The following is a 23,283-nucleotide window of genomic DNA, read 5'->3' as shown; positions in this document are numbered from 1 at the left end:
CCTAACAGAAAGACCTCTGGCTTCTTTGTAAATTTCAGTTTCTGATCTTTCAGTCCTTCTGCCTGAGCCGCAGAATGTTCGCGAGCGATTCCGTGACATCACAGCACCCTGGCCAATGGCGAGGAAGGCGGTTTCCCAGCGCATGTGGGGCAAGGATTTCGCTCCGAGCGCAGGCAGGCAGCCCATAGCGCGCGTCCCACAAACAAACACACCCGCCGCAGATTCCACTCACTCGCAAACTGTTGCACCGCGATCCCAATCGAGGTGATCCAGGAGATCCGCCCGGACAGCTCATCAAAGTACGTCACAAACTCCACAAAGAAGACGCCGAAGGAACGGATCACGCCAAAGACCAACGCGGATTGGAGGAAGGCCGAGAGGACGATAATCCACCCCCAGCCTCCGTCCGGGGCTTCAGGGTGAACCACGACCGGGCCCAGCATGGATCCTGCTTGGAGAGCGAGGGAGACGGTCCGGGCGAAAAGATAACCCTAATTATGACTGAAGCTTAGATTTCCGAATTATTGCTCAAGCAGCTTCTTCCAATAACATCCATTCAACTTTTTCCTGGCACGAGATTAAATTATTTTCTGCTCCCCCCAGGCATCGTTAGAAGGACTGGGAAGCATCTGATCTCTAGATTCCCACATGCAAGAGAGGCAATGTTGCACAGTGGTTAGAGCAGTAGTTACCAAACTTTTCTTTTGTTTTTTTCCAAAAATTTGTACTTAATTTTCAAAAATTTAAAACAAACAAACATACAGACAAACAAACATACATACATCCTGTTTAAATCTTGGTAACATTATTAAGTGACTTCCTCAAATGGATGAATTTCATTCTATACCATTTTAACAGTTTTCCAAATCAATTTCCTCAAAAAATTAACATGATGACTTAACATCTTTCATTCTTTTTAATTTAGCTTTAAACATCTTAAGTCTTATCCTTACATATTTAAATCCTGAGCCTATCTATTATTTGCAAGATTTTCCAATTAAGTTATGTTGACATATTTAGCTAAATAGTCTTTAAATTTCATCCATTCTTCCTGATACTCCTCCTCCTTCTGGTCGCGGACTTTTCCGGTCATCCCCAGTGCCCCCCTACCCTACAAAAAAGCATTATTCAGAACAGTGGCTTGCTTGACACACTAAGGCAGATAACAATAAAATCCAAAACAGTACACAATTACTGTATTTTTTGCTCTATAAGACTCACTTTTTCCCCTCCTCAAAAGTAAGGGGAAATGTGTGTGCGTCTTATGGAGCGAATGCAGGCTGCGCAGCTATCCCAGAAGCCAGAACAGCAAGAGGGATTGCTGCTTTCACTGCGCAGCGATTCCTCTTGCTGTTCTGGCTTCTGAGATGCAGAATATTTTTTTTCTTGCTTTCCTCCTCCAAAAACTAGTTGCGTCTTATGATCTGGTGCGTCTTATAGAGCGGAAAATACGGTAATTGAATATTTATTCCAGTCCTGTTGGAGCCATTTAGTTCAACTGAACAAAGCTGATGAACTTGATCCACTGAGACCACCCCGCCATGCCTCTTAGCACCCAGTAGGTAATCCCATCTGGGTTTAGCGTGTCAGAATAGGACCAGGAAGACCAGAATTCAAATCCCTCCAAAGATGACCTTGGGCCAGCCTCTCGGCCCAACCCAGGGTTGTAGTGAGGATAAAACGGAGAGCAGCGAAAACCGTGCCTGCCACCAAACAAATAAATATGCAAAAACAAGGGTACCTCTGAGCACGTGCAGAGTCTGCCGCCACCCACTAGCAGAATTCCAGACCCTAACACTGCTGGGTTTTCTCTCCCCCTGCAAACTCCTTGGGGTTCTGCAGATCCACTTGCGAAAGTGGAAATTCCTGGATGCCTTTGCTACCTGTATTCCACCTGGGATCTACTCACCCCTCAGTCTGCTCCCAGAAAACCTTTTTTTCGATCTTCTTCAAACAGGTGGGCCATGGAGGGGTTCCCTGGATCCTAGAGGGAGGTGTCAGCGATCTGGGGAAGGGGGGGGTGCTTTTAGAAAGAGCTTTCAAGGTGGAGAGAGAGGAGAGAGATGGGGAAACCACAGAAACGGATTTGCAAAAAGACACACACACTGATAAATCGGTGCAAGATTAATAATGATGATGATGATGATGATAATAATAATAGGGGTCTTAATTCCCAATAGTGTCTCCATTAACGGGAGGGGGGCATTTTGGAGAGCCAGGCGCCTTGCAGAAAAGCACGACCTCTAAATAAACGTTTTCCATGGGGGGGGGGGCGCATTTGGAAACAAAATTACGTGAAATCGCATGATAAGAAGACGATCCAGGGTTTTTTTGGGGGGGGGCTTACAGGCCTCCTGGGACTCCCCCCCCCCGAGGAATGCCTGATCACCCCCTCCAAAAAAAGTAGGACCTCTAAATAAACGTTTTCCATGGGGGGGGGGGCATTTGGAAACAAAATTACGTGAAATCGCATGATAAGAAGACGACACAGGTTTATTTTAGGGGGGGCTTACAGGCCTCCTGGGACTTCCCCCCATAGGAATTCCTGATCACCCCCCCCAAAAAAACCTGCTGGAATCCACCTCCCCCCAATCCAGAGTCCTATAGGGACACCTCCCCCGCTGCCCAATTTAAAATAAATAAATGAGACATTGGGTGATCTTCTTTTGGGGGCTCCCCCCTCCCAGAGAACACCCCCCCTTTTTCTCCCCCCCCACCGCCGTTTCGTTCTTACCGGGGGAGGGGGGAAGCCGGGAGCCTCCGCGTGAGCGGCTACAATGTTGCAGGATTCGAAAGGGGCGGGGCCCGGGTCGGGAAGCCACGCCCCCCGCCTCTCTCCTGCTCCCGAAAGGGCTTCGCTATGGAGGTGTCGGTGGGTGGGGAGAGCGCGCAGGCGCAGTGGCGACGGCCGAGAGCAGGTTGATCCGGCTGAGCATCTTGCGGGGTTCGGGTGCAAATCCCGCGCGGAGGGAAAGCAAGGCGCAGAGCGATCCTCGGCCTGGGGGGGGGATCTAGACCTGCGGCGGCAGGAAGGGCGAGCCTCCAAGGCCGGGCGCAGTCTACCCCTGAGTCACAGGGAACGGCTAAGGGAGCTGGGCATGTTTAGCCTGGAGAAGAGGAGGTTAAGGGGTGATATGATAGCCATGTTCCAATATATAAAAGGATGTCACCTAGAGGAGGGAGAAAGGTTGTTTTCTGCTGCTCCAGAGAAGCGGACACGGAGCAATGGATCCAAATTACAAGAAAGAAGATTCCACCTAAACATTAGGAAGAACTTCCTGACAGTAAGAGCTGTTTGACAGTGGAATTTGCTGCCAAGGAGTGTGGTGGAGTCTCCTTCTTTGGAGGTCTTTAAGCAGAGGCTTGACAACCATTTGTCAGGAGTGCTCTGATGGTGTTTCCTGCTTGGCAGGGGGTTGGACTCGATGGCCCTTGTGGTCTCTTCCAACTCTATGATTCTATGATTCTATAGCTGTCAACTTTTCCCTTTTTAAAAAAAGGGAAATTCCCTTATTCCGAATAGGATTCCTCGCAAGAAAAGGGAAAAGATCATGGCCACTGGGCCCATCACCTCCTGGCAAATAGAAGGGGAAGAAATGGAGGCAGTGAGAGGTTTTGCTTTCTTGGGCTCCATGATCACTGCAGATGGTGACAGCAGCCACGAAATTAAAAGACGCCTGCTCCTTGGGAGAAAAGCAATGACAAACCTAGACAGCATCTTAAAAAGCAGAGACATCACCATGCCAACAAAGGTCCGTATAGTTAAAGCTCTGGTTTTCCCAGTAGTGATGTATGGAAGTGAGAGCTGGACCATAAAGAAGGCTGATCGCCGAAGAATTGATGCTTTTGAATTATGGTGCTGGAGGAGACTCTTGAGAGTCCCATGGACTGCAAGAAGATCAAACCTATCCATTCTGAAGGAAATCAGCCCTGAGTGCTCACTGGAAGGACAGATCCTGAAGCTGAGGCTCCAAGACTTTGGCCACCTCATGAGAAGAGAAGCCTCCCTGGAAAAGACCCTGATGCAGGGAAAGATGGAGGGCACAAGGAGAAGGGGACGATGGAAGATGAGATGGTGGGACAGTGTTCTCGAAGCTGCCCTAGGCTCTGTGGTTTAGACCACAGCGCCACCCGCGTACTGGAGGTCTATTCCTCTTTTAAAGCCACCTAGACTGGTGTCCTCCTGTGGCAGGGAGTTCCATAGTTCACATTCTGCATTGTGCGAAAAAGAACTTTTCTTTTGTCTGTCCTGAAACTTCCTTCACAAGACAGCTTCTTATCTTTCTGCTAATGGAGATATAGCTGTACCTTGGTTCTCAAACTTCACACGTTCCGGAAGTCCGTTCCAAAACCAAAGCGCGTTCCAAAACCAAGGCACGCTTTCCCATAAACAGATTAATCTGTTCCAGACTTTTAAAAACAACCCCTTAAAAAACAGCAATTTAACATGAATTTTACTATCTGATGAGACCATTGATCCGTAAACTGAAAGCAATGAACAATGTACTGCGGTCACAGAATCAATCAATCAATCAATCAATCAGTAGCTGAACTGGGTTCCACACAGTCACATAGACACACAAAAAGAGCCACAGAAACAAACACAAAATAAATAGCAAAAACAGACAGACCTCAGTGTAACTCTCAAAACAGAGGTGTGACGCTCAAAACGGAGCACGTTCGGCTTCCGAAAAACAGTTCGCAAACCGGAACACTTACTTCCGGGTTTGCAGTGTTTGGGTTCCAAGTTGTTTGAGTACCAAGGCGTTTCAGAACCAAGGTACCACTTTATTTTGATCCAGTTTGTGTCCTCTCTGGTGTCCCCAATTCTCCCTCTTTCAACCCAGGGCCGGTTTATTTAGTTTGTAAGCCTGCAGGCAAAATGACGCTGATGTTGTTTTTCCCCTCCGCCTGACTACAGCAATTTAGCATTCTTCTAAATTTGATGTTTTGATACTCTGTGCTGTCTTGTTTTTTCAGGCATGCAAGAAGCCATCAGTGTTATTTATGGCTCATCCCTGACTTGACACGCCGTGCCGGTGGCACTGGCTCCATAAGCCTTCCTGCATTGCAGGGGGTTGAGCTAGATGACCCCTTGGGTCCCCTCCCGACGCTACAATTCTAGGAAAACCATACAGCAAAGACACACATATGCATAAAGTAAAAAACAGGCACCAGTTAACCCTTGTGGAAAGTATTCTTCATTGCCTGGCATAGGCCTGGTCAAGTTTTCATCAGGCATTTCAAAGTTGGAACAGTGCTGCTGAATCTAGTGGCAGAGAGTTCCACAGGACCCAAAGTCTCCACTCAGTTCTCAAAGGAGCGTGCACCAAATAGGACACCAGGCTTCCCTGTGGCTTAAACACCCGCTGCCCAGGAGAGATCGTTCATCGCTCTGGCCGAGTCTCTTAACTCCGAAGCCAAAGAGTTGAAAGTCACCGCAGAATTTAAGAATGTCCGACTTGCTGCTGTTTTGGGGGATATTATTATCATTCTTAAAACTTCAGGAGGGCAACGGCACCAGGAGATCGTAATGCAATACAACAAAACACTGAAGAAAAAAGATAAACAAAAGCAAGTTGCTGGAATGCCTTCGTAGAAAACAAAGATAACCTCTGCAGAGGTTATATTTTCTGAGAATCCTCCGGAAAAACAATCTCTCAAAGGACCTATTGATGGCATTCTACCATTGTACTGTGGAGAGTGTATTAACTTATGGTCTGTGTGTGTGGTTTGGGAACTGCACGGTCAGGGGGAAAAACAACGCTGTCCAAGGTTGTAAAGACTGCGGAGAGAATAATTGGGTGCACTCTTCCCACCTTGGATCAAATCTACGCTTCCAGGTGCCATAAGAAAGCTGCAGAGATAGCGCAGGATAGTGCGCACCCCGGAAATGATCTCTTTCAGCTTCTGCCTTCTGGAAGAAGGGACAGGGTTATAAAGACTAGGACTAGCCGCCTGCGAAACAGTTTCTATCCAAATGTGATTGGTTTTAAACGCAGTGTAAGGTAGTCTCTGTGGGAGTGTATTGTATTTAAAAATTGGGTATAAGAGTTTTTAGGGGGCTAACCAGACTGGGATAGCTGGGATAGTAGGCTTGTTGGGTTTTGAATATTTTATGTAGATTTTTCAATTTTGTTGTTCTGTATGGGACAATGACAATGAAGATTATTGTATCGTATCATAAAGATAAGTACTGCACAAAGTGGGGGCGGGGTGGTCGGTCGCTAAGGAAATAAATGAAAAGGAATGGACTTTAAAGGGGTTCCTCAAGGCTCATCTAGTCTGACCCGCTGGAACCCCTAAGGGTCTTGAGGTCCAACCATCCAACTGTTTAGAAATATCAAACGAAAGAGAGTCCGCCAGTTTCCAAGGGAGTCCACGGTTCCACTGTCAAACGGCTCTCACCGTTTCCCCCCGTATATTCACCCGGAATCTCGTTTCTTGAAACTTGAAGCCTTGGGTTCGAGTCCTACTCTCCACAGCAGGAGAAAACAAACACGCTCCGTCTTCCTGTTTAGGGAAGCTTTTAATGTTTAATAGATTATTGTATTTTAATATTCTGTTGGAAGCCGCCCAGAGTGGCTGGGGAAACCCAGCCAGATGGGCGGGGTATAAATAATAAATTCTTCTTCTTCTTCTTCTTATTCTTATTCCATGTGACAGCCCTTCAGATATTTGAAGATGGCTGTCAGATCTCTCAGTCTCCTCTATTCCAGGCCTAAGGCTTGGTTTCCAGATCCTATTATTATTATTATTATTATTATTATTATTAATCATTATTATTATTATTCAATTTCTAGACTGCTCTTCATTCAAGGATCACAGGCCACTTTACAATATAAAAACACAAGAATACATACCATAACGACAAACAAAAACAACGGGCCTCTAAACTTCTGGAAGAAGTTTCAATAATATACCACATATTCAATAATATACATATTCAATAACCTTCAATAATAACATGTTCAAATCAACTATATGTACACTTCTATATCCCTTAACACTCCTCCCTCCACAAGGTTTATTTAACTTTTAACATTTTAATTGCCCCAAATTGTTCAAACCTACCCTAATAATTCAATATCTTCTCAAACCAATCCTCCTCTTTCTCACTGACCTTAAACCCTTTCCTTCTATGTATCTTCACAGTTAGGTATTTTACAATTATAATATTATTCAGTTTTTTCCTCCATTGGAAATTCTGCAATTCCATGATTCTTCCTGCAGCTAAAGGGAAGATGCCCAGAGCTTTTAAAAGGGAGGTTCGGGTCATTTTTGTTATCTTCTTCTTCGCCACTGCCTCCCACCCCAATTCCCCCCCCCCTTTTGCATTAAAGTTTGCTCTTTGTTTCTTCTGCCTAAAGATAATGGCCACTGGTCCCATCACCTCCTGGCAAATAGAAGGGGAAGAAATGGAGGCAGTGAGAGATTTTACTTTCTACGGCTCCATGATCACTGCAGATGGTGACAGCAGCCACGAAATTAAAAGACGCCTGCTTCTTGGGAGAAAAGCAATGCCAAACCTAGACAGCATTTTAAAAAGCAGAGACATCACCTTGCCGACAAAGATCCGTATAGTTAAATCTATGGTTTTCCCAGTAGTGATGTATGGAAGTGAGAGCTGGACCATAAAGAAGGCAGATCGCTGAAGAATGGATGCTTTTGAATTCTGGTGCTGGAGGAGACTCTTGAGAGTCCCATGGACTGCAAGAAGATCAAACCTCTCCATTCTTAGGGAAATCAGCCCTGAGTGCTCACTGGAAGGACAGATCCTGAAGCTGAGGCTCCAAGACTTTGGCCAGCTCATGAGAAGAGAAGACTCCCTGGAAAAGACCCTGATGTTGGGAAAGATGGAGGGCCCAAGGAGAAGGGGACGACGGAGGACGAGATGGTGGGACAGTGTTCTAAAAGCTACCAGCATGAGTTTGACCAAATTGCGGGAGGCAGTGGAAGACAGGAGGGCCTGGCATGCTCTGGTCCAGGGGGTCACGAAGAGGCGGACACGACTAAACGGCTAAACAACAGCAACAAAGTTTGCAGTTTGCAGCCAGAATAATGTGGGAACAATATTAATCCTAGGCAGAGGCAGCACCCTGGTGTTGCAAAGTTGAGAAAAACTCCTAACGCCTAATCTTGTGCAGAACAAGGCATTCTTTATCTAATTTGCAATAGCGGAAGGAGAAGAACGCAGAAAACAAGAGCTATCCATCCCTTCGAGTCATTTTGGCTTCCCAAAATTTTTTTGCAACTCTAAAATATCCTTTTTGGGAAGAGGCGACCAGAACCCTACGCAGGTAGAGGAAGCCAGAGGAAAAGCAGGCAGAAACTCGACACAGACTTAGAGGAATGGCAGGCAGTCTTTTCCCCCCACAACCCTTGACCCCGTTGCAGGAATTTATGTATAGGTTGTGGGGGTTGCCCCTCCAGCAGATATTAGGCACATGCAGCCCACTACCAAAACCAGCACAATCACTTTTGTGGCTTTTGTGATTTGTCCCCACAAAACACTTTCATCCCAGTTTCTTCCTATCTATTCAAAGGGCCTTTGCTGCATGATACCAAATGTAAGAATTCACTGATAAATGGATCTCTGTACTGGCTCACTGGGAAAACTTCAGAAATTCATTTAGACATGTGAGCTCAGCTACTCAGCAGCCCCTCTGCCTGAGTGATAATCCCTGGCCTCCTGATACCTGAGTGCCAGACAGGTAGCCATTCCAGAAATAACAAACTCAGATGAAGACAAAAGGGTGTGATTAACTTGGCTGGGAAACAGGGAAATGTAAATATCTTTTTTGTTACACTTGATGGGTGTTTGGTGGAGGGCAAGGGGAACCATGGGGCAGGGTCCAGGATGCTCAGATTCCTGCCACCAGACCTCCCCTTTCATGATGTAACCATGATGTAGTTTGGGGGGGGTGTAACATGGGGATTAGGGATGCAGGTGGCGCTGTGGGTTAAACCACAGAGCCTAGGACTTGCCGAACAGAAAGTCGGCGTTTCGAATCCCCGTGATGGGGTGAGCTCCCGTTGCTCAGTCCCTGCTCCTTGCCAACCTAGCAGTCCAAAAGCATTTCAAAGTGCAAGTAGATAAATAGGTACCGCTCCGGCGGAAAGGTAAAGGGCGTTTCTGTGTGCTGCTCTGGTTCGCCAGAAGCGGCTTAGTCCTGCTGGCCACATGACCCGGAAGCTGTACGCCGGCTCCCTCGGCCAGTAAAGCGAGATGAGCGCCGCAACCCCAGAGTCGGCCACGACTGGACCTAATGGTCAGGGGTCCCTTTACCTTTACCTAACATGGGGATTAGCAGCTAATAAAAGTTTGGGTTCTGTTTTGTTCTGGGCTTCCATCTTGTTCCACCTTGTGGCAGGTGGGAGTCCTGTCGTGACAGTCTTCAATAAAGAGCACGCCTACTGGCTACTGTTTTGCTCTGGTCTTCCTGGCTGGTATCCTTGTTTTTCGTCCAAGGGAGCCCTCAGATTTCTCTGTTAACAACCCAAAGAGCAGCTGCCCGTGGGGCGTGTGTGTCCTGTCTCATAGCTCCTATTTCCAAATAGGCAACATCAGTTCTGACCCACAGGGGGAGGTATAACACTGCAAGACACTGGAAGGAAACTTGTGTCCATTTAACAGGATGGATGGAGGGTTTATTTCAAAGGTTGCAACTTGGGTTGAGGTCACGTATGTTTAGGACGCCTTTGTTGTAGGTCAGCCAGAAATTCAACAGGTGCGGTTTCCCCCAGGCCGACTTTTCCTTGCCACGAAACCTTTATCCAAAGGCGCTTGATATAAGATGGCACAAATGTCGGTGCTGTGTATGCGCTGTGTGTGAATCTTCCCGGGGCAGCTTGTGGAGACGCGCTTATTTTAATTGCTAGCGCTTCCCTTTTCATTCATTTATTCATTTGTTAAGAAAGGGTGAGTGGGGTGTTAGGGGAGGGGTGGCACCTCTGGTGGGGGGCACGTTCTGCTTCTTCTGCAGGATCTGATTTCTTTCCGCAGGGCCTGTAAGACGGAGTTGTTCCGCCTGGCCTTTGGCTTGGAATCAACTCAATCCCCTCCCAGTGGCGTAGCGTGGGTTGTCAGCACCCGGGGCAAGGCAAGTAATTTGCGCCCCCCCCCCCGCTGCACTGTCCCTCCCCCAGATAGTCCCTCGCTCTCTCTCCGCACCGCACGCCTGGCACCCTCCCCTCCACAGTGGGCGGCGACCCGGCGGCTCGGATTGGATTCGCACAGCCAGCACTGTAGTGAGAGAGAGTGAGTGAGCCAGGGAGGGGCAGAGAGCTGCGAGTGCGAGCGCCCCCCCCCCGATGTTGCGCCCGGTGCGGCCGGCCCCCCTGCACCCCCCACGCTACGCCACTGTCCCCTCCCCCTCTTCTTTTTCCCTTTCTCCTTCTGTGTTGGAACTCCTATTTGGGGACTTCCCTGGCTTTTTTCTGGCCCATGTAGAACCAGTCTGGATAGTTAGCCTTGATGTTTTTATCCCCAAAAGAATTTTTGATTGAGTTCCACTGAAATGAGGCTGTATTTTAATGGTATAAATATTTTTTTAAAAATTATTATTATTATTATTATTATTATTGGATAATCTGTCCACCTTTGGTCCTCTTCTTCTTCTTCTTCTTCTTCTTCTTCTTCATCATCATCATCATCGCTTTGACACTGGTAATCTTTGCTTCTTCCAGTACACTGGTATTAGTTCGCCTGTCTTCCCAAGTGATGTGTAAAAAATTTTGGAGACTCCGTTGATGGAATCTTTTAAGGAAGTGGACATGGCGTATATAACTGGTCCATGTTTCACAAGCAGACAGTAAGGTTGGCAGTACAATAGTTTTGTAAACAAACATTTTGGTTTCCCTGCAAATGTCCCGGTCCTCAAACACTCTGCGATTCAATCGGGAAAAAGCCGCACGCACAGAGCTCAGGCGATGCTGGATCCTTCCAAGTCCATAAAACGCAAGGAACAAGCTGTACTACCAAAATGATTAAGGTTTTAAATGACAATTTTAGGTTATATTTTAGTGAGCGAGATTTAATAAATATTTTTAACTGAGAGGGAAAGTTAGGAAACAATAGGAAAGGATGAAGCAGGACCGGAACGTGAGCCTTGAAAGCAGGAGAGCGCAAAGGGGAGGAGGGAAGCCCAAGAGATTCCTTGGGATCTTGCGTTTATGTTGTGCGTTGGATATGTGACTGTTTGGATTTGGATTTGATATCCCACCTTTCACTCCCTTTAAGGAGTCTCAAAGCGGCTCACATTCTCCTTTCCCTTCCTCCCCCACAACAAACACCCTGTGAGGTGAGTGGGGCTGAGAGACTTCAGAGAAGTGTGACTGGCCCAAGGTCACCCAGCAGCTGCATGTGGAGGAGCGGAGACGCGAACCTGGTTCACCAGATTATGAGACTACCGCTCTTAACCACTACACCACACTGGCTCTCAGTGTTAAAACTTTAATCTGAAAAACCAAATACATATTATTTTTTAAAAAAAAAATGAGGGTGGGAGAGCAAAGAGCTCAAAGACAGAGGGCACATAGAAGTGACGAATGAGGAAGTGGGAGAGACGGGGTGGTGTGATGAAGATTTATTATTATTATTATTATTATTATTATTAATACCCCGCCCATCTGGCTGGGTTTCCCCAGCCACTCTGGGGGGCTTCCAACCGAATATTAAAAACAACACAGCACCAGACATTCACTCGGGACAACATCATTATCCAAGAGGCTGGGTCCTAGAGCCTCTCTCTGTAAAACAGTGGTACCTCGGGTTAAGAACTTAGTTCCGGACGTCCATTCTTAACCTGAAACTGTTCTTAACCTGAAGCACCACTTTAGGTAATGGGGCCTCCTGCTGCCGCCATGCGATTTCTGTTCTCATCCTGAAGCAAAGTTCTGAACTCGAGGTACTATGTCTGGGTTAGTGGAGTCTGTAATCTGAAGCGTCTGTAACCTGAAGCGTATGTAACCCAAGGTACCACTGTATTGAATAAAAAAGGACCATCAGAAACCTTCCCTTGTCTTTATATTTTCATGGGCAACCAGCTGGGAGCCGCTGAGAGCATCCTGGCCGCCCCTAGGACTCGGCACTGGACCCTGAAACCACAGGGTCTGGGATGCTCGAGACCTGGCTGAGGAGATTTCACCCCTCCCATATCCAAGAATCTCCTGAGGAGTCTGCTGATTCTGCAGAGAGGAGGAGGCGTGTTCTGCTCTCTACTTATTCCGCTCCAGCACCACATCAAAGCGTCAGTCAGTCAGTTGGTCACTCAGTCAGCCAGTGTGTCGGAGAGAGAGAGTGTTAGAGAGAGATTGTGTGTTTAGATAAGGTTGCTGCTAAGAGCAGCTGCAGACACTCAGTGCGCTTTAGCATTCATTTATGCTTAGGTTCATTTAGCTCTGTATATAGTTGTATAATAGTTGTAGTTATAGAATAAAGAAGATATTCTACAGAGCTGCTCTCCGAGTTGTTTATATACTCTGCTGTGCGACGACTGTCTACTTGTGGAAGTGAATCCGGTGCTCACAACTCTAAGCTGTGAGTCCACAGCACTTTGACCTGTTCCTGTGCAGAAGGTGGTCTCTGGAAGTGCTACCCAGCTCGCCTAGCCCAGTCGGGGCTGAAGTGGATGAGTCCAGTTGGTGGCACTGGCTCAAGGGCGATGCTGACAATAGCAGCACCCATAGAAGTGACGAATGAGGAAGTGGGAGAGACGGGGTGGTGTGATGAAGATTTATTATTATTATTATTATTATTATTATTATTATTATTATTATTACCCCGCCCATCTGGCTGGCTTTCCCCAGCCGCTCTGGGGGGCTTCCAACCGAATATTAAAAACAACACAGCGCCAGACATTCACTCGGGACAACACCATTATCCAAGAGGCTGGGTCCTATAGCCGCTCTCTGGAAAACAGTGGTACCTCGGGTTAAGAACTTAATTAGTTCCGGACGTCCATTCTTAACCTGAAACTGTTCTTAACCTGAAGCACCACTTTAGCTAATGGAGCCTCCTGCTGCCACCGCAGCGTGATTTCTGTTCTCATCCTGAAGCAAAGTTCTTAACTCGAGGTACTATTTCTGGGTTAGTGGAGTCTGTAACCTGAAGCGTATGTAACCTGAAGCGTATGTAACCCGAGGTACCACTGTATTGAATAAAAAAGGGCCGTTAGAAACCTTCCCTTGTCTTTATACTTTCCTGGGCAACCAGCTGGGAGCTGCTGAGAGCATCCTGGCCGCCCCTATGTCTCGGCACGGGACCCTGAAACCACAGGGTCTGGGATGCTCCAGACCTGGCTGAGGAGATTTCACCCCTCCCATATCCAAGAATCTCCTGAGGAGTCTGCTGATTCTGCAGAGAGGAGGAGGCGTGTTCTGCTCTCTACTTATTCTGCTCCAGCACCACATCAAAGAGTCAGTCAGTCAGTGAGTCAGTCAGTGAGTCAGTGTGTCGGAGAGAGAGTTAGAGAGAGATTGTGTGTTTAGATAAGGTTGCTGCTAAGAGCAGCTGCAGACACTCAGTGCAGTTTAGCATTCTTTATGCTTAGGCTCATTTAGCTCTGTATATAGTTGTATAATAGTTGTAGATAGAATTAAAAAAAGATATTCTACAGAGCTGCTCTCCGAGTTGTTTATATACTCTGCTGTACTCTGCTGTGCGACGACTGTCTACTTGTGGAAGTGAATCCGGTGCTCACAACTCTAAGCTGTGAGTCCACAGCACTTTGACCTATTCCTGTGCAGAAGGTGGTCTCTGGAAGTGCTACCCAGCTTGCCTAGCCCAGTTGGGGCTGAAGTGGATGAGTCCAGTTGGTGGCACTGGCTCAAGGGCGATGCTAACACTGGCCACCCTATCCATGCGTCATGTTCTGTACAGCACCTAGCACACCGGTACATTTTTAGCAGTTGCTGTACCAGGAGGTCAGTTGGCCTGCTTGCTAGATCAGCCTGGCTGGAGCCCAGTTCCTCTGGACTTTTGAGGTGTTAACGGAGAAATCTGAGGGCTCCCTTGGACAAAAAACAAGGGCACCAGCCAGGAATACCAGAGCAAAACAGCAGCCAGTAGGCTTGGTCTTTATTGAAGACTGTTGCGACAGGACTCCCACCAGGTGGAACAAGATGGAAGCCCCGAACAAAAGAGCCCCCAAACTTTTATTAGCTGCTAATCCCCATGTCACACCCCCCCCAAACTACATCATGGTTACATCATGAAAGGGGAGGTCTGGTGGCAGTAATCTGAGCATCCTGGACCCTGCCCCAGGGTTCCCCTTGCCCTCCACCAAACACCCATCAAATGAAACAAAAGAGATATTTACATTTCCCTGTTTCCCAGCCAAGTTAATCACACCCTTTTGTCTTCATCTGGGTTTGTTATTTCTGGAATGGCACCCAGGTATCAGGATTCAAGGAATTATCACTCAGGCAGAGGGGCTGCTGAGTAGCTGAGCTCACGTGTCTGTATGAATTTCTGAAGTTTTCGCAGTGAACCAGTAAAGGTAATGGTAAAGGGACCCCTGACCATTGGGTCCAGTCGTGGCCGACTCTGGGGTTGCGGCGCTCATCTTGCTTCATTGGCCGAGGGAGCCGGCGTACAGCTTCCATCTCATGTGGCCAGCATGACTAAGCCGCTTCTGGCGAACCAGAGCAGCACATGGAAACACCATTTACCTTCCCACCCAACTGCTAGGTGTGCAGGAGCAGGGACTGAGCAACGGGAGCTCACCCCGTCGTGGGGATTCGAACCGCCGACCTTCTGATCGGCAAGTCCTAGGCTCTGTGGTTTAACCCACAGCACCACCACACCCCAGTACATAGATACAATTATCAGTGAATTGTTACATTTGGTATCGTGCAGCAAAGGCCCTTTGAATAGATCAGAAGAAACTGTGCTGGGGTATTTTGTGGGGACAAATCACAAAAGCCACAAAAGTGATTGTGCTGGTTTTGTTAGTGGGCTGCACGTGCCTGATATCTGCTGGAGGGGCAACCCGCCCCCCAACCTATACATAAATTCCTGCAACAGAGGCAAGTCGGGGTGGGTGGGGGGGGGGGAAACGAGACCTTGCCCAAACACACACACATACACACACACACTCCTCAAGCTCCTTCCTTGAGTCCCGCGGCCGCAGGAAACAGGTGCCCAGGCTTCTCTCCAAGCCAGCAGAACCGCCTTCTCCGCTGGTGAGTCATCCCAGGGCAGAACGGGCGGCCAGCGCCCATCGTCACCCTGGCACAAGGCCCTTTTCCTTCCTGTTCATCTCGCTTGTTCTGTGTAAGCGCCGTCGCGGATTCATCAGGGCGGACACACACAAAAAATCACCTTTTGCAGAAATGGTTTCCAGACATGGAAGTCATGTCAAGGCACGAATCGTTTCAAAGCAGTGGAAATCCACAAATAGGGTGACTCCAGTGCCGGATTTACGTATAAGCTAAAGAAGCTATAGCTTAGGGCCCCACTCTTTTGCCCCCCCCCCAAATATAAGGTAAAGGGACCCCTGACCATTAGGTCCAGTCGTGGCTGACTCTGGGGTTGCGGCTCTCATCTCTCTTTACTGGCCGAGGGAGCCGGCAAACAGCTTCTGGGTCATGTGCTCAGCAGGACTAAGCCGCTTCTGGCGAACCAGAGCAGCGCATGGAAACGCCGTTTGCCTTCCCGTCAGAGCGGTACCTATTTATCTACTTGCACTTTGACATGCTTTCGAACTGCTAGGTTGGCAGGAGCAGGGACCGAGCAACGGGAGCTCACCCCGTCACGGGGATTTGAACCGCCGACTTTCTGATCAGTCCAAGGCTCTGTGGTTTAACCCACAGCGCCACCCCCCCCCAATATACTTCTTCTTAATTGTATTTCAGTTCCACAATTACTTTGATCAAATACATATTTTGCTTGGAACCCATACACTGCAAACCCGGAAGTAAGTGTTCCAGTTTGCTAACTTTTTTTCGGAAGCCTAACGTGCTCCATTTTGAGTGTTATGCTGAGGTCTGTCTGTTTTTGCCATTTATTTTGCAGTTTCGTTTTCGCAGCCCTTTTTCGTTTCATTTTTGTGACTGTGTGGAACCCAGTTCAGTTCCTGATGGATTGATTGTGTGACTGCAGCACATTGTTTATTGCTTTCATTTTATGGATCAATGGTCTCGTTAGAGAGTGAAATCCATGTTAAATTTGCTGTTTTAGGGGTTGTTTTTAAAAGTCTGGAAGGGATTGATCCGTTTCCCATTACTTTCTGTGAGAAAGCGCGCCTCGGTTTTGGAACGCTTTGGTTTTGGAACAGACTTCTGGAACGGATTCTGTTTGAGAACCAAGGTACCACTGTAAATTGTTCTGTACCATCAAATAAATGGGTAGGCCTTCCGTCAGCTGGGTGCTAGGCAGGGGAGCAAGAGGCAGAGTTTGGGACACAGCTGTCAACTTTTCCCTTTTCTTGCGAGGAATCCTATTTGGAATAAGGGAATTTCCCTTTAAAAAAGGGAAACATTGACAGCTATGGTTTGGGCTGTGAGCTGAGCCGGAAAACAGGCTGGAAGGTGGAGACACAGAGAGCCAGCTTTGTGCTGGGTCCAAATCTGCGACTAAATGGCGAAGCAAGGTCTGTTAGGGTGTCGATGTCGTGAGCCTCTCCCTTCTCTGCTCAGGTTGCGCACATGCGTAAATAAAACTATTTATCCCAAGGACGCCACAGGCTCAATGAACAAGCTGGTGTCCGTAAAGGATATGTCAAAAGGTTATTTATGTCCGCCACTACTGCAGCCACGAAATTAAGAGACGCCTGCTTCTTGGGAGAAAAGCAATGAAAAACCTAGACAGCATCTTTAGAAGCAGAGACATCACCTTGCCGACAAAGGTCCGTATAATTAAAGCTCTGGTTTCCCCAGTAGTGATGAATGAGACTTTGGCCACCTCATGAGAAGGATTGTTTACACTTGAAAAAGCTGGCAGCATTAAGATAAATTCAACAGCGTAAACAAGTTTTGATGGATGCAATAAGGGAATGCTGAATGGTTCGTTCTTGTTGTTTAGTCGTTTAAGTCGTGTCCGACTCTTCGTGACCCGCTGGACCAGAGCACGCCAGGCACTCCTGTCTTCCACTGCCTCCCACAGTTTGGTCAAACTCATGCTGGTAGCTTCGAGAACACTGTCCCACTATCTCGCCCTCTGCCGTCCCCTTCTCCTTGCGCCCTCCATCTTTCCCAACATCAGGGTCTCTTCCAGGGAGTCTTCTCTTCTCATGAGGAGGCCAAAGTCTTGGAGCCTCAGCTTCAGGATCTGTCCTTCCAGTGAGCACTCAGGGCTGATTTCCTTCAGAATGGAGAGGTTTGATCATCTTGCAGTCCATGGGACTCTCAAGAGTCTCCTCCAGCACCAGAATTCAAAAGCATCCATTCTTTGGCGATCAGCCTTCTTTATGGTCCAGCTCTTACTTCCATACCTCACTACTGGGAAAACCACAGCTTTTACTATACGGACCTTTGTCGGCAAGGTAATGTCTCTGCTTTTTAAGATGCAGTCTAGGTTTACAGTCACTTTTCTCCCAAGAAGCAGGCGTCTTTTAATTTCGTGGCTGCTGTCACCATCTGCAGTGATCATGGAGCCCAAGAAAGTAAAACCTCTCATTGCCTCCATTTCTTCCCCTTCTATTTGCCAGGAGGTGATGGGCCCAGTGGCCATGATCTTCATTTTTTATGCAGGGATTTATGATATGCAAAACGGACCACGGAAAGAGAAGAAGGGAAGGTGTGGATATTTTAAGGTTGTCTAAATGAATATTTTAAATTGTGAAGCAGAAAAAATTCACAAAAATTACTGTATTTTTTGCTCTATAAGACTCACTTTTTCCCTCCTAAAAGTAAGGGGAAATGTGTGTGCGTCTTATGGAGCGAATGCAGGCTGCGCAGCTATCCCAGAAGCCAGAACAGCAAGAGGGATTGCTGCTTTCACAGCACAGCGATCCCTCTTGCTGTTCTGGCTTCTGAGATTCAGAATATTTTTTTTCTTGGTTTCCTCCTCCCAAAACTAGGTGCGTCTTGTGGTCTGGTGCGTCTTATAGAGCGAAAAATATGGTATATATGTATGAAAAAATGATATGCCAAGGTTGCGATTGTGGTGCCTGCGCTGTCGTGGTGTGTCAGGGGCTAGGAAGATAATGGATCGGGGCCTCATCCTTTCCCTCGCCTTCCAAATCCTTTCTCTGCAGGAAGTGGGTTGCTGCGGCAGGGCGCTAAAAATATCCCAGCAGGAAAAATGACTGCAGGCGTCCGGCAGGAATCTGAACAAAAGGGCCAGAGGCTGCTTCCCTTGCCTCAGAGCTCCTGCGCCGCGTGGGTGGAAGCGAGAGACAGCGGGGCTGTAGTGCAAAAAGGCCCGGAGGCCCCATCCGAGGCCTTAATCCGGTCTTCGCCATCCGGGTGCCCTCAAACTCCCAGCAGCCCAAGGCAGTCTGTGGCAGCCTGTGGCCACATCCACACCAAAACTTTAAAAAAAAAAAAAATATTAACTATTTTCACATAACAAATTATTCCAACAATTGTATTCCGCCCCCCTACGATTTCCCTCTGTTCCTCTTTCTGATTTGTTAACATATATTGTTCTCTGCATATTACAAAAATGTAAAAACCTCTAAACTATCCATCTATTGTGTTAACATATAAATGTGTGTATGTTTCTTCAAAACCTGCCAATTCGTTTTTGTTGTTTCTTTAAATAAGAGTCGGACACGACTAAACGACTGAACAACAACAAATTTACTTCTTCTTAATTGTATTTCAGTTCAACCATTACTTTGATAAAATACCGTATTTTTTGCTCTATAAGACTCACTTTCCCCCTCCTAAAAAGTAAAGGGAAATGTGTGTGCGTCTTATGGAGCGAATGCAGGCTGCGCAGCTATCCCAGAAGCCAGAACAGCAAGAGGGATTGCTGCTTTCGCTGCGCAGCAATCCCTCTTGCTGTTCTGGCTTCTGGGATTCAGAATATTTTTTTTCTTGTTTTCCTCCTCCAAAAACTAGGTGCGTCTTGTGGTCTGGTGCATCTTATAGAGCGAAAAATACGGTACATATTTTGCTATGTGCAAATGGCTTTAGATACCTATTAGATCCATAAATTGTTGTTGTTTAGTCGTTTAGTCGTGTCCGACTCTTCATGACCCCCTGGACCAGAGCACACCAGACACTTCTGTCTTCCACCGCCTCCCGCAGTTTGGTCAGACTCATGCCCATAGCTTCAAGAACACTGTCCCACCATCTCGTCCTCCGTCATCCCCGCCTCCTTGGGCTCTCCAGTGTGGTGTAGTGGTTAAGAGTGGTAGTCTCCTAATCTGGGGAACCGGGTTCGCGTCTCCGCTCCTCCACATGCAGCTGCTGGGTGACCTTGGGCCAGTCACACTTCTCTGAAGTCTCTCAGCCCCACTCACCTCACAGAGTGTTTGTTGTGGGGGAGGAAGGGAAAGGAGAATGTGAGCCGCTTTGAGACTCCTGAAGGGGAGTGAAAGGCGGGGTATTAAATCCAAACTCTTCTGCTTCTTCTTCCATCTTTCCCAGCATCAGGGTCTTTTCCAGGGAGTCTTCTCTTCTCATGAGGAGGCCAAAGTCTTGGAGCCTCAGCTTCAGGATCTGTCCTTCCAGTGAGCACTCAGGGCTGATTTCCCTAAGAATGGAGAGGTCTGATCTTCTTGCAGTCCATGGGACTCTCAAGAGTCTCCTCCAGCACCAGAATTCAAAAGCATCCATTCTTCAGCAATCAGCCTTCTTTATGGTCCAGCTCTCACTTCCATACATCACTACTGGGAAAACCAGAGCTTTAACTATACGGACCTTTGTCGGCAAAGTGATGTCTCTGCTTTTTAGGATGCTTTCTAGGTTTGTCATTGCTTTTTCCCCAAGAAGCAGGCGTCTTTTAATTTCGTGGCTGCTGTCCCCATCCATAAAATACCATATAGCATATATTCAACACAAACAAGAACAGCAACAATTTGTTGTTGACAAAGGACAGCTGGACATATAAAGGGCCTCATTACCTTCAGTAGCTTAGGGCCTCATCAAACCTAAATCCGGCCCTGGGTCAAATAGTAGGGCTTCCATACGCCTGGGTTTTTCTGGACATGTCCCGGGAATCGGGCCATCATTTCACATCTGGGCGGATTTGTCCAGATTTTTACTTTGGGGGAAATGCCAACCCTAGGAATAGGGGGTATCCCATCAATTCTCAAGGGACGCAGGTGGCGCTGTAGGTTAAACCACAGAGCCTAGGGCTTGCTGATCAGAAGGTCGGCGGTTCGAATCCCCGTGACGGGGTGAGCTCCCGTTGCTCGGTCCCTGCTCCTGCCAACATAGCAGTTCGAAAGCACGTCAAAGTGCAAGCAGATAAATAGGTACTGCTCTGGCGGGAAGGTAAACGGCGTTTCCATGCGCTGCTCTGGTTCGCCAGAGGCGGCTTAGTCATGCTGGCCACATGACCCGGAAGCTGTACACTGGCTCCTTCGGCCAATAAAGCGAGATGAGTGCCACAACCCCAGAGTCGGCCACGACTGGACCTAACGGTCAGGGGTCCCTTTACCTTTACATCAACTCTCAGCACCTTCAACAAACTACATATTCCAGAATCCTCTGGGGGGAGAAGAGCTGCGGCTGTTTAAAGGGGTGTCACAGTGCTTCGAGTGCGAATCCCTCACACGAGCAAAATTCAAGCTGGCTGGAGCCTCTTTCAGAAGGGCCGCTTCTGAGCAAGTGATTCACCCGAATTTCCTGCCAAGCCGGATGTGGTGGGTTCGAGCACAATAAGAGGGCTTTCGGGAGCAGAATGTGTGGGGCACAGGAGAGAGGACTGAAGCTAGAGTTGAATAGTATCTGGTGTGGGGTGCTGGGGGCAGATTGGGGCTCCACGGGGCTTTTTTCTGGGGGGGGGTGTGACCCACCCAGCTTCATGAGGTGCTTCGAGGCTGGACTACTGCCATGCGCTCTACAAGGGGCTTCCCTCGCACTTGATCCTGAAGCTGCGGTTAGAGCAGAATGCTGCAGCACAATTGCTGACCGCAGGGAGGCCTTGTCGGCGTACGGCAGCTGAGCTCAGAGACCGGCACCGGCTGCCAGTTCCTGCTGGGCCAAACTCACCTCCTGCCTGTTTCCATGAGACTTGCGCAGATTGAGGTTGAATCCTGACAAGACAGAAGTGCTGTTTTGGGGGGACAGGGGGCGGGCAGGTGTGGGGGACTCCCTGGTACTGAATGTGACCCTGAAGGACCAGGTGCGCAGCCTTGGAGTCATTCTGGACTCACAGCTGTCCATGGAGGCGCAGATCAGTTCTATGTCCAGGGCAGCTGTCTACCAGCTCCATCTGGTATGCAGGATGAGACCCTCCCTGCCCGCGGACTGTCTGGCCAGAGTGGTGCATGCTCTGGTTATCTCCTGCTTGGACTACTGCAATGCGCTCTACATGGGGCTCCCTTTGAAGGTGACCTGGAAACTACAACTAATCCAGAATGTAGCAGCCAGACTGGGGACTGGGAGACCACATAACACCGGTCCTGAGAGATCTGCATTGGCTCCCAGTACATTTCCGAGCACAATTCAAAGTGTTGGTGCTGACCTTGAAAGCCCTAAATGGCCTCAAAGGCCCAGTAGACCTGAAGGAGCGTCTCCACCCCCATCGTTCAGCCCAGACACTGAGGTCCAGCTCCGTGGGGCTTCTGGCGGTTCCCTCCCTGCGGGAAGCCAAGTTACAGGGAACCAGGCAGAGGGCCTTCTCGGTGGTGGCGCCCTCCCACCAGATGTCAAAGAGAACAACAACTACCAGACTTTTAGAAGACATCTGAAGGCAGCCCTGTTTAGGGAAGCTTTTCATGTTTTTTCCATTACTGTATTTTAATATTTTGTTGGAAGCCGCCCAGAGTTGCTGAGGAAGCCCAGCCAGATGGGCGGGATATAAATAATAAATTATTATTATTATTATTATTATTATTATTATTATTATTATTATTATAGACCCCCAGCCTGCTGGGCCCAACTCTGCCACGACCCACAATTTTCTGTCTGCAGAAACTTTCTGCCCAGACTTTCCTCTCCGAAAGGTAACCTAGCAAACCCGCCCGGAACTTCGCAGCCGTTCCGGAGTACAGTTTTTTAATCCTTATTTGTCCCTGAGCGGAGTGTTTCCGGGAGAAATCGCGTAATGGACACATCCGTCCCTGGTGGAGGGAGAGCCCAGCACCAGGAAAACCTCTACCAAAACAGGATAGACTCCCGGTATCCGTAGTAAAAGTTTGCTTAATCCCGGCACCTTTGATATGAGAAAAACGGCAAGGGGAAGTCGCTTTCCTGTGAAAGATGAGCAAAGTGTGACTTCAAAACCCCTTGCCTACCCTCTGCAAAAGTGTAGAGGCAAGTTCCGGATCCGAGACTCGGGCCTTGCCAATTCAACTCCATGTTCAGCTCCCCCAAGGGAGGAAAAATTGGGTGGTTTGGCGCACGAGACACGGTGGTACGGATTCGTCACCAGGATGCAGCTGTCCTCGGAGGCTTTGTTAGGCCAGGAAACAGAGCAGGGTGGGTTCCCTTAACCATTCTTTTTTCGGAGAAAGCAGAAGTCTTTCGGATGGGCAGAAAGTTGGGCTTGCAGCTGGCTTGGGCGCTGCTGAGTTTGTGTGTGTGTTTGGCTACTGGCGCATGCCGGAACGCCCTACTCGGAGCGCCAACTGCCGCCAAAAGCAGGCCCTATCTGTGTTATACTGCGGTGGGTTTAGTGGGGAGCGGGTCAGTCTGGATGATGCCCTGGGTTCCCTTCCCATTCTTGCAGCCCAAGAGCTGAGGTCAGCTGTGGTTTATCGAGGGTGCAATGAGATTAAGGACCACTATCTGAACAATAATCTTGGTCATTTGAGTGCCCTTTTTACCCATTGCTGTCTTCTTATCTGTATATATTGCTTGTTTTATGTTGCCATGGCCATTGCCTAATGCAAATACAGTGGTACCTCGGGTTACATACGCTTCAGGTTACATACACTTCAGGTTACAGACTTCGCTAGCCCAGAAATATTACCACGGGTTAAGAACTTTGCTTCAGGATGAGAACAGAAATCGTGCTCTGGCAGCAGCAGGAGGCCCCATTAGCTAAAGTGGTGCTTCAGGTTAAGAACAGTTTCAGGTTAATAACAGACCTCCGGAACGAATTTAGTACGTAAGCAGAGGTACCACTGTAAAGTTTATCTATCTATCCCTTCCCATTCTTGCAGCCGAGAGCTGAGGTCAGCTGTGGAACTCACTGCCACTGGAGGCAGCGAGCGCTGG

At 48.2% G+C, this 23,283-nt stretch overlaps 2 protein-coding genes and 1 long non-coding RNA gene across 6 annotated transcripts in view; 1 reads left to right on the top strand and 2 right to left on the bottom strand.

The window, feature by feature from the left end:
* The window catches only part of LOC310663001 (monocarboxylate transporter 13-like), a 72,956-nt gene extending 70,099 nt beyond the window's left edge, over window positions 1-2,857 (bottom strand). For 3 of the 4 annotated variants that reach the window (XM_083410470.1, XM_083410471.1, XM_083410468.1), the window contains exons 1-3: window positions 2,735-2,857; window positions 1,910-2,005; window positions 233-448 (exon numbers count right to left, since the gene is read on the bottom strand). In XM_083410470.1, the coding sequence (XP_083266596.1) occupies window positions 233-443 (211 nt within the window). In that variant the 5' untranslated portion in view covers window positions 444-448; window positions 1,910-2,005; window positions 2,735-2,857. Of the gene's footprint in view, window positions 1-232; window positions 449-1,909; window positions 2,037-2,734 lie in introns of all 4 variants that reach the window. The other variant, XM_083410469.1, reaches the window with a different exon arrangement.
* Window positions 1-23,283, bottom strand: part of LOC310663011 (monocarboxylate transporter 13-like) — a 129,191-nt gene that overhangs the window by 54,749 nt on the left and 51,159 nt on the right. The gene's annotated exons all lie outside the window — the stretch shown is intronic.
* Window positions 15,172-18,361, top strand: LOC310662068. The gene is made up of 3 exons (XR_014504243.1): window positions 15,172-15,186; window positions 15,859-15,920; window positions 18,201-18,361. It is a non-coding gene; the product is annotated as an uncharacterized lncRNA (long non-coding RNA).

Source organism: Podarcis tiliguerta, assembly GCF_965153285.1.
Source record: "Podarcis tiliguerta genome assembly, chromosome: 13".
Lineage (NCBI taxonomy): Eukaryota > Metazoa > Chordata > Lepidosauria > Squamata > Lacertidae > Podarcis > Podarcis tiliguerta.
This window is presented reverse-complemented; position numbering and strand designations above follow the sequence as displayed.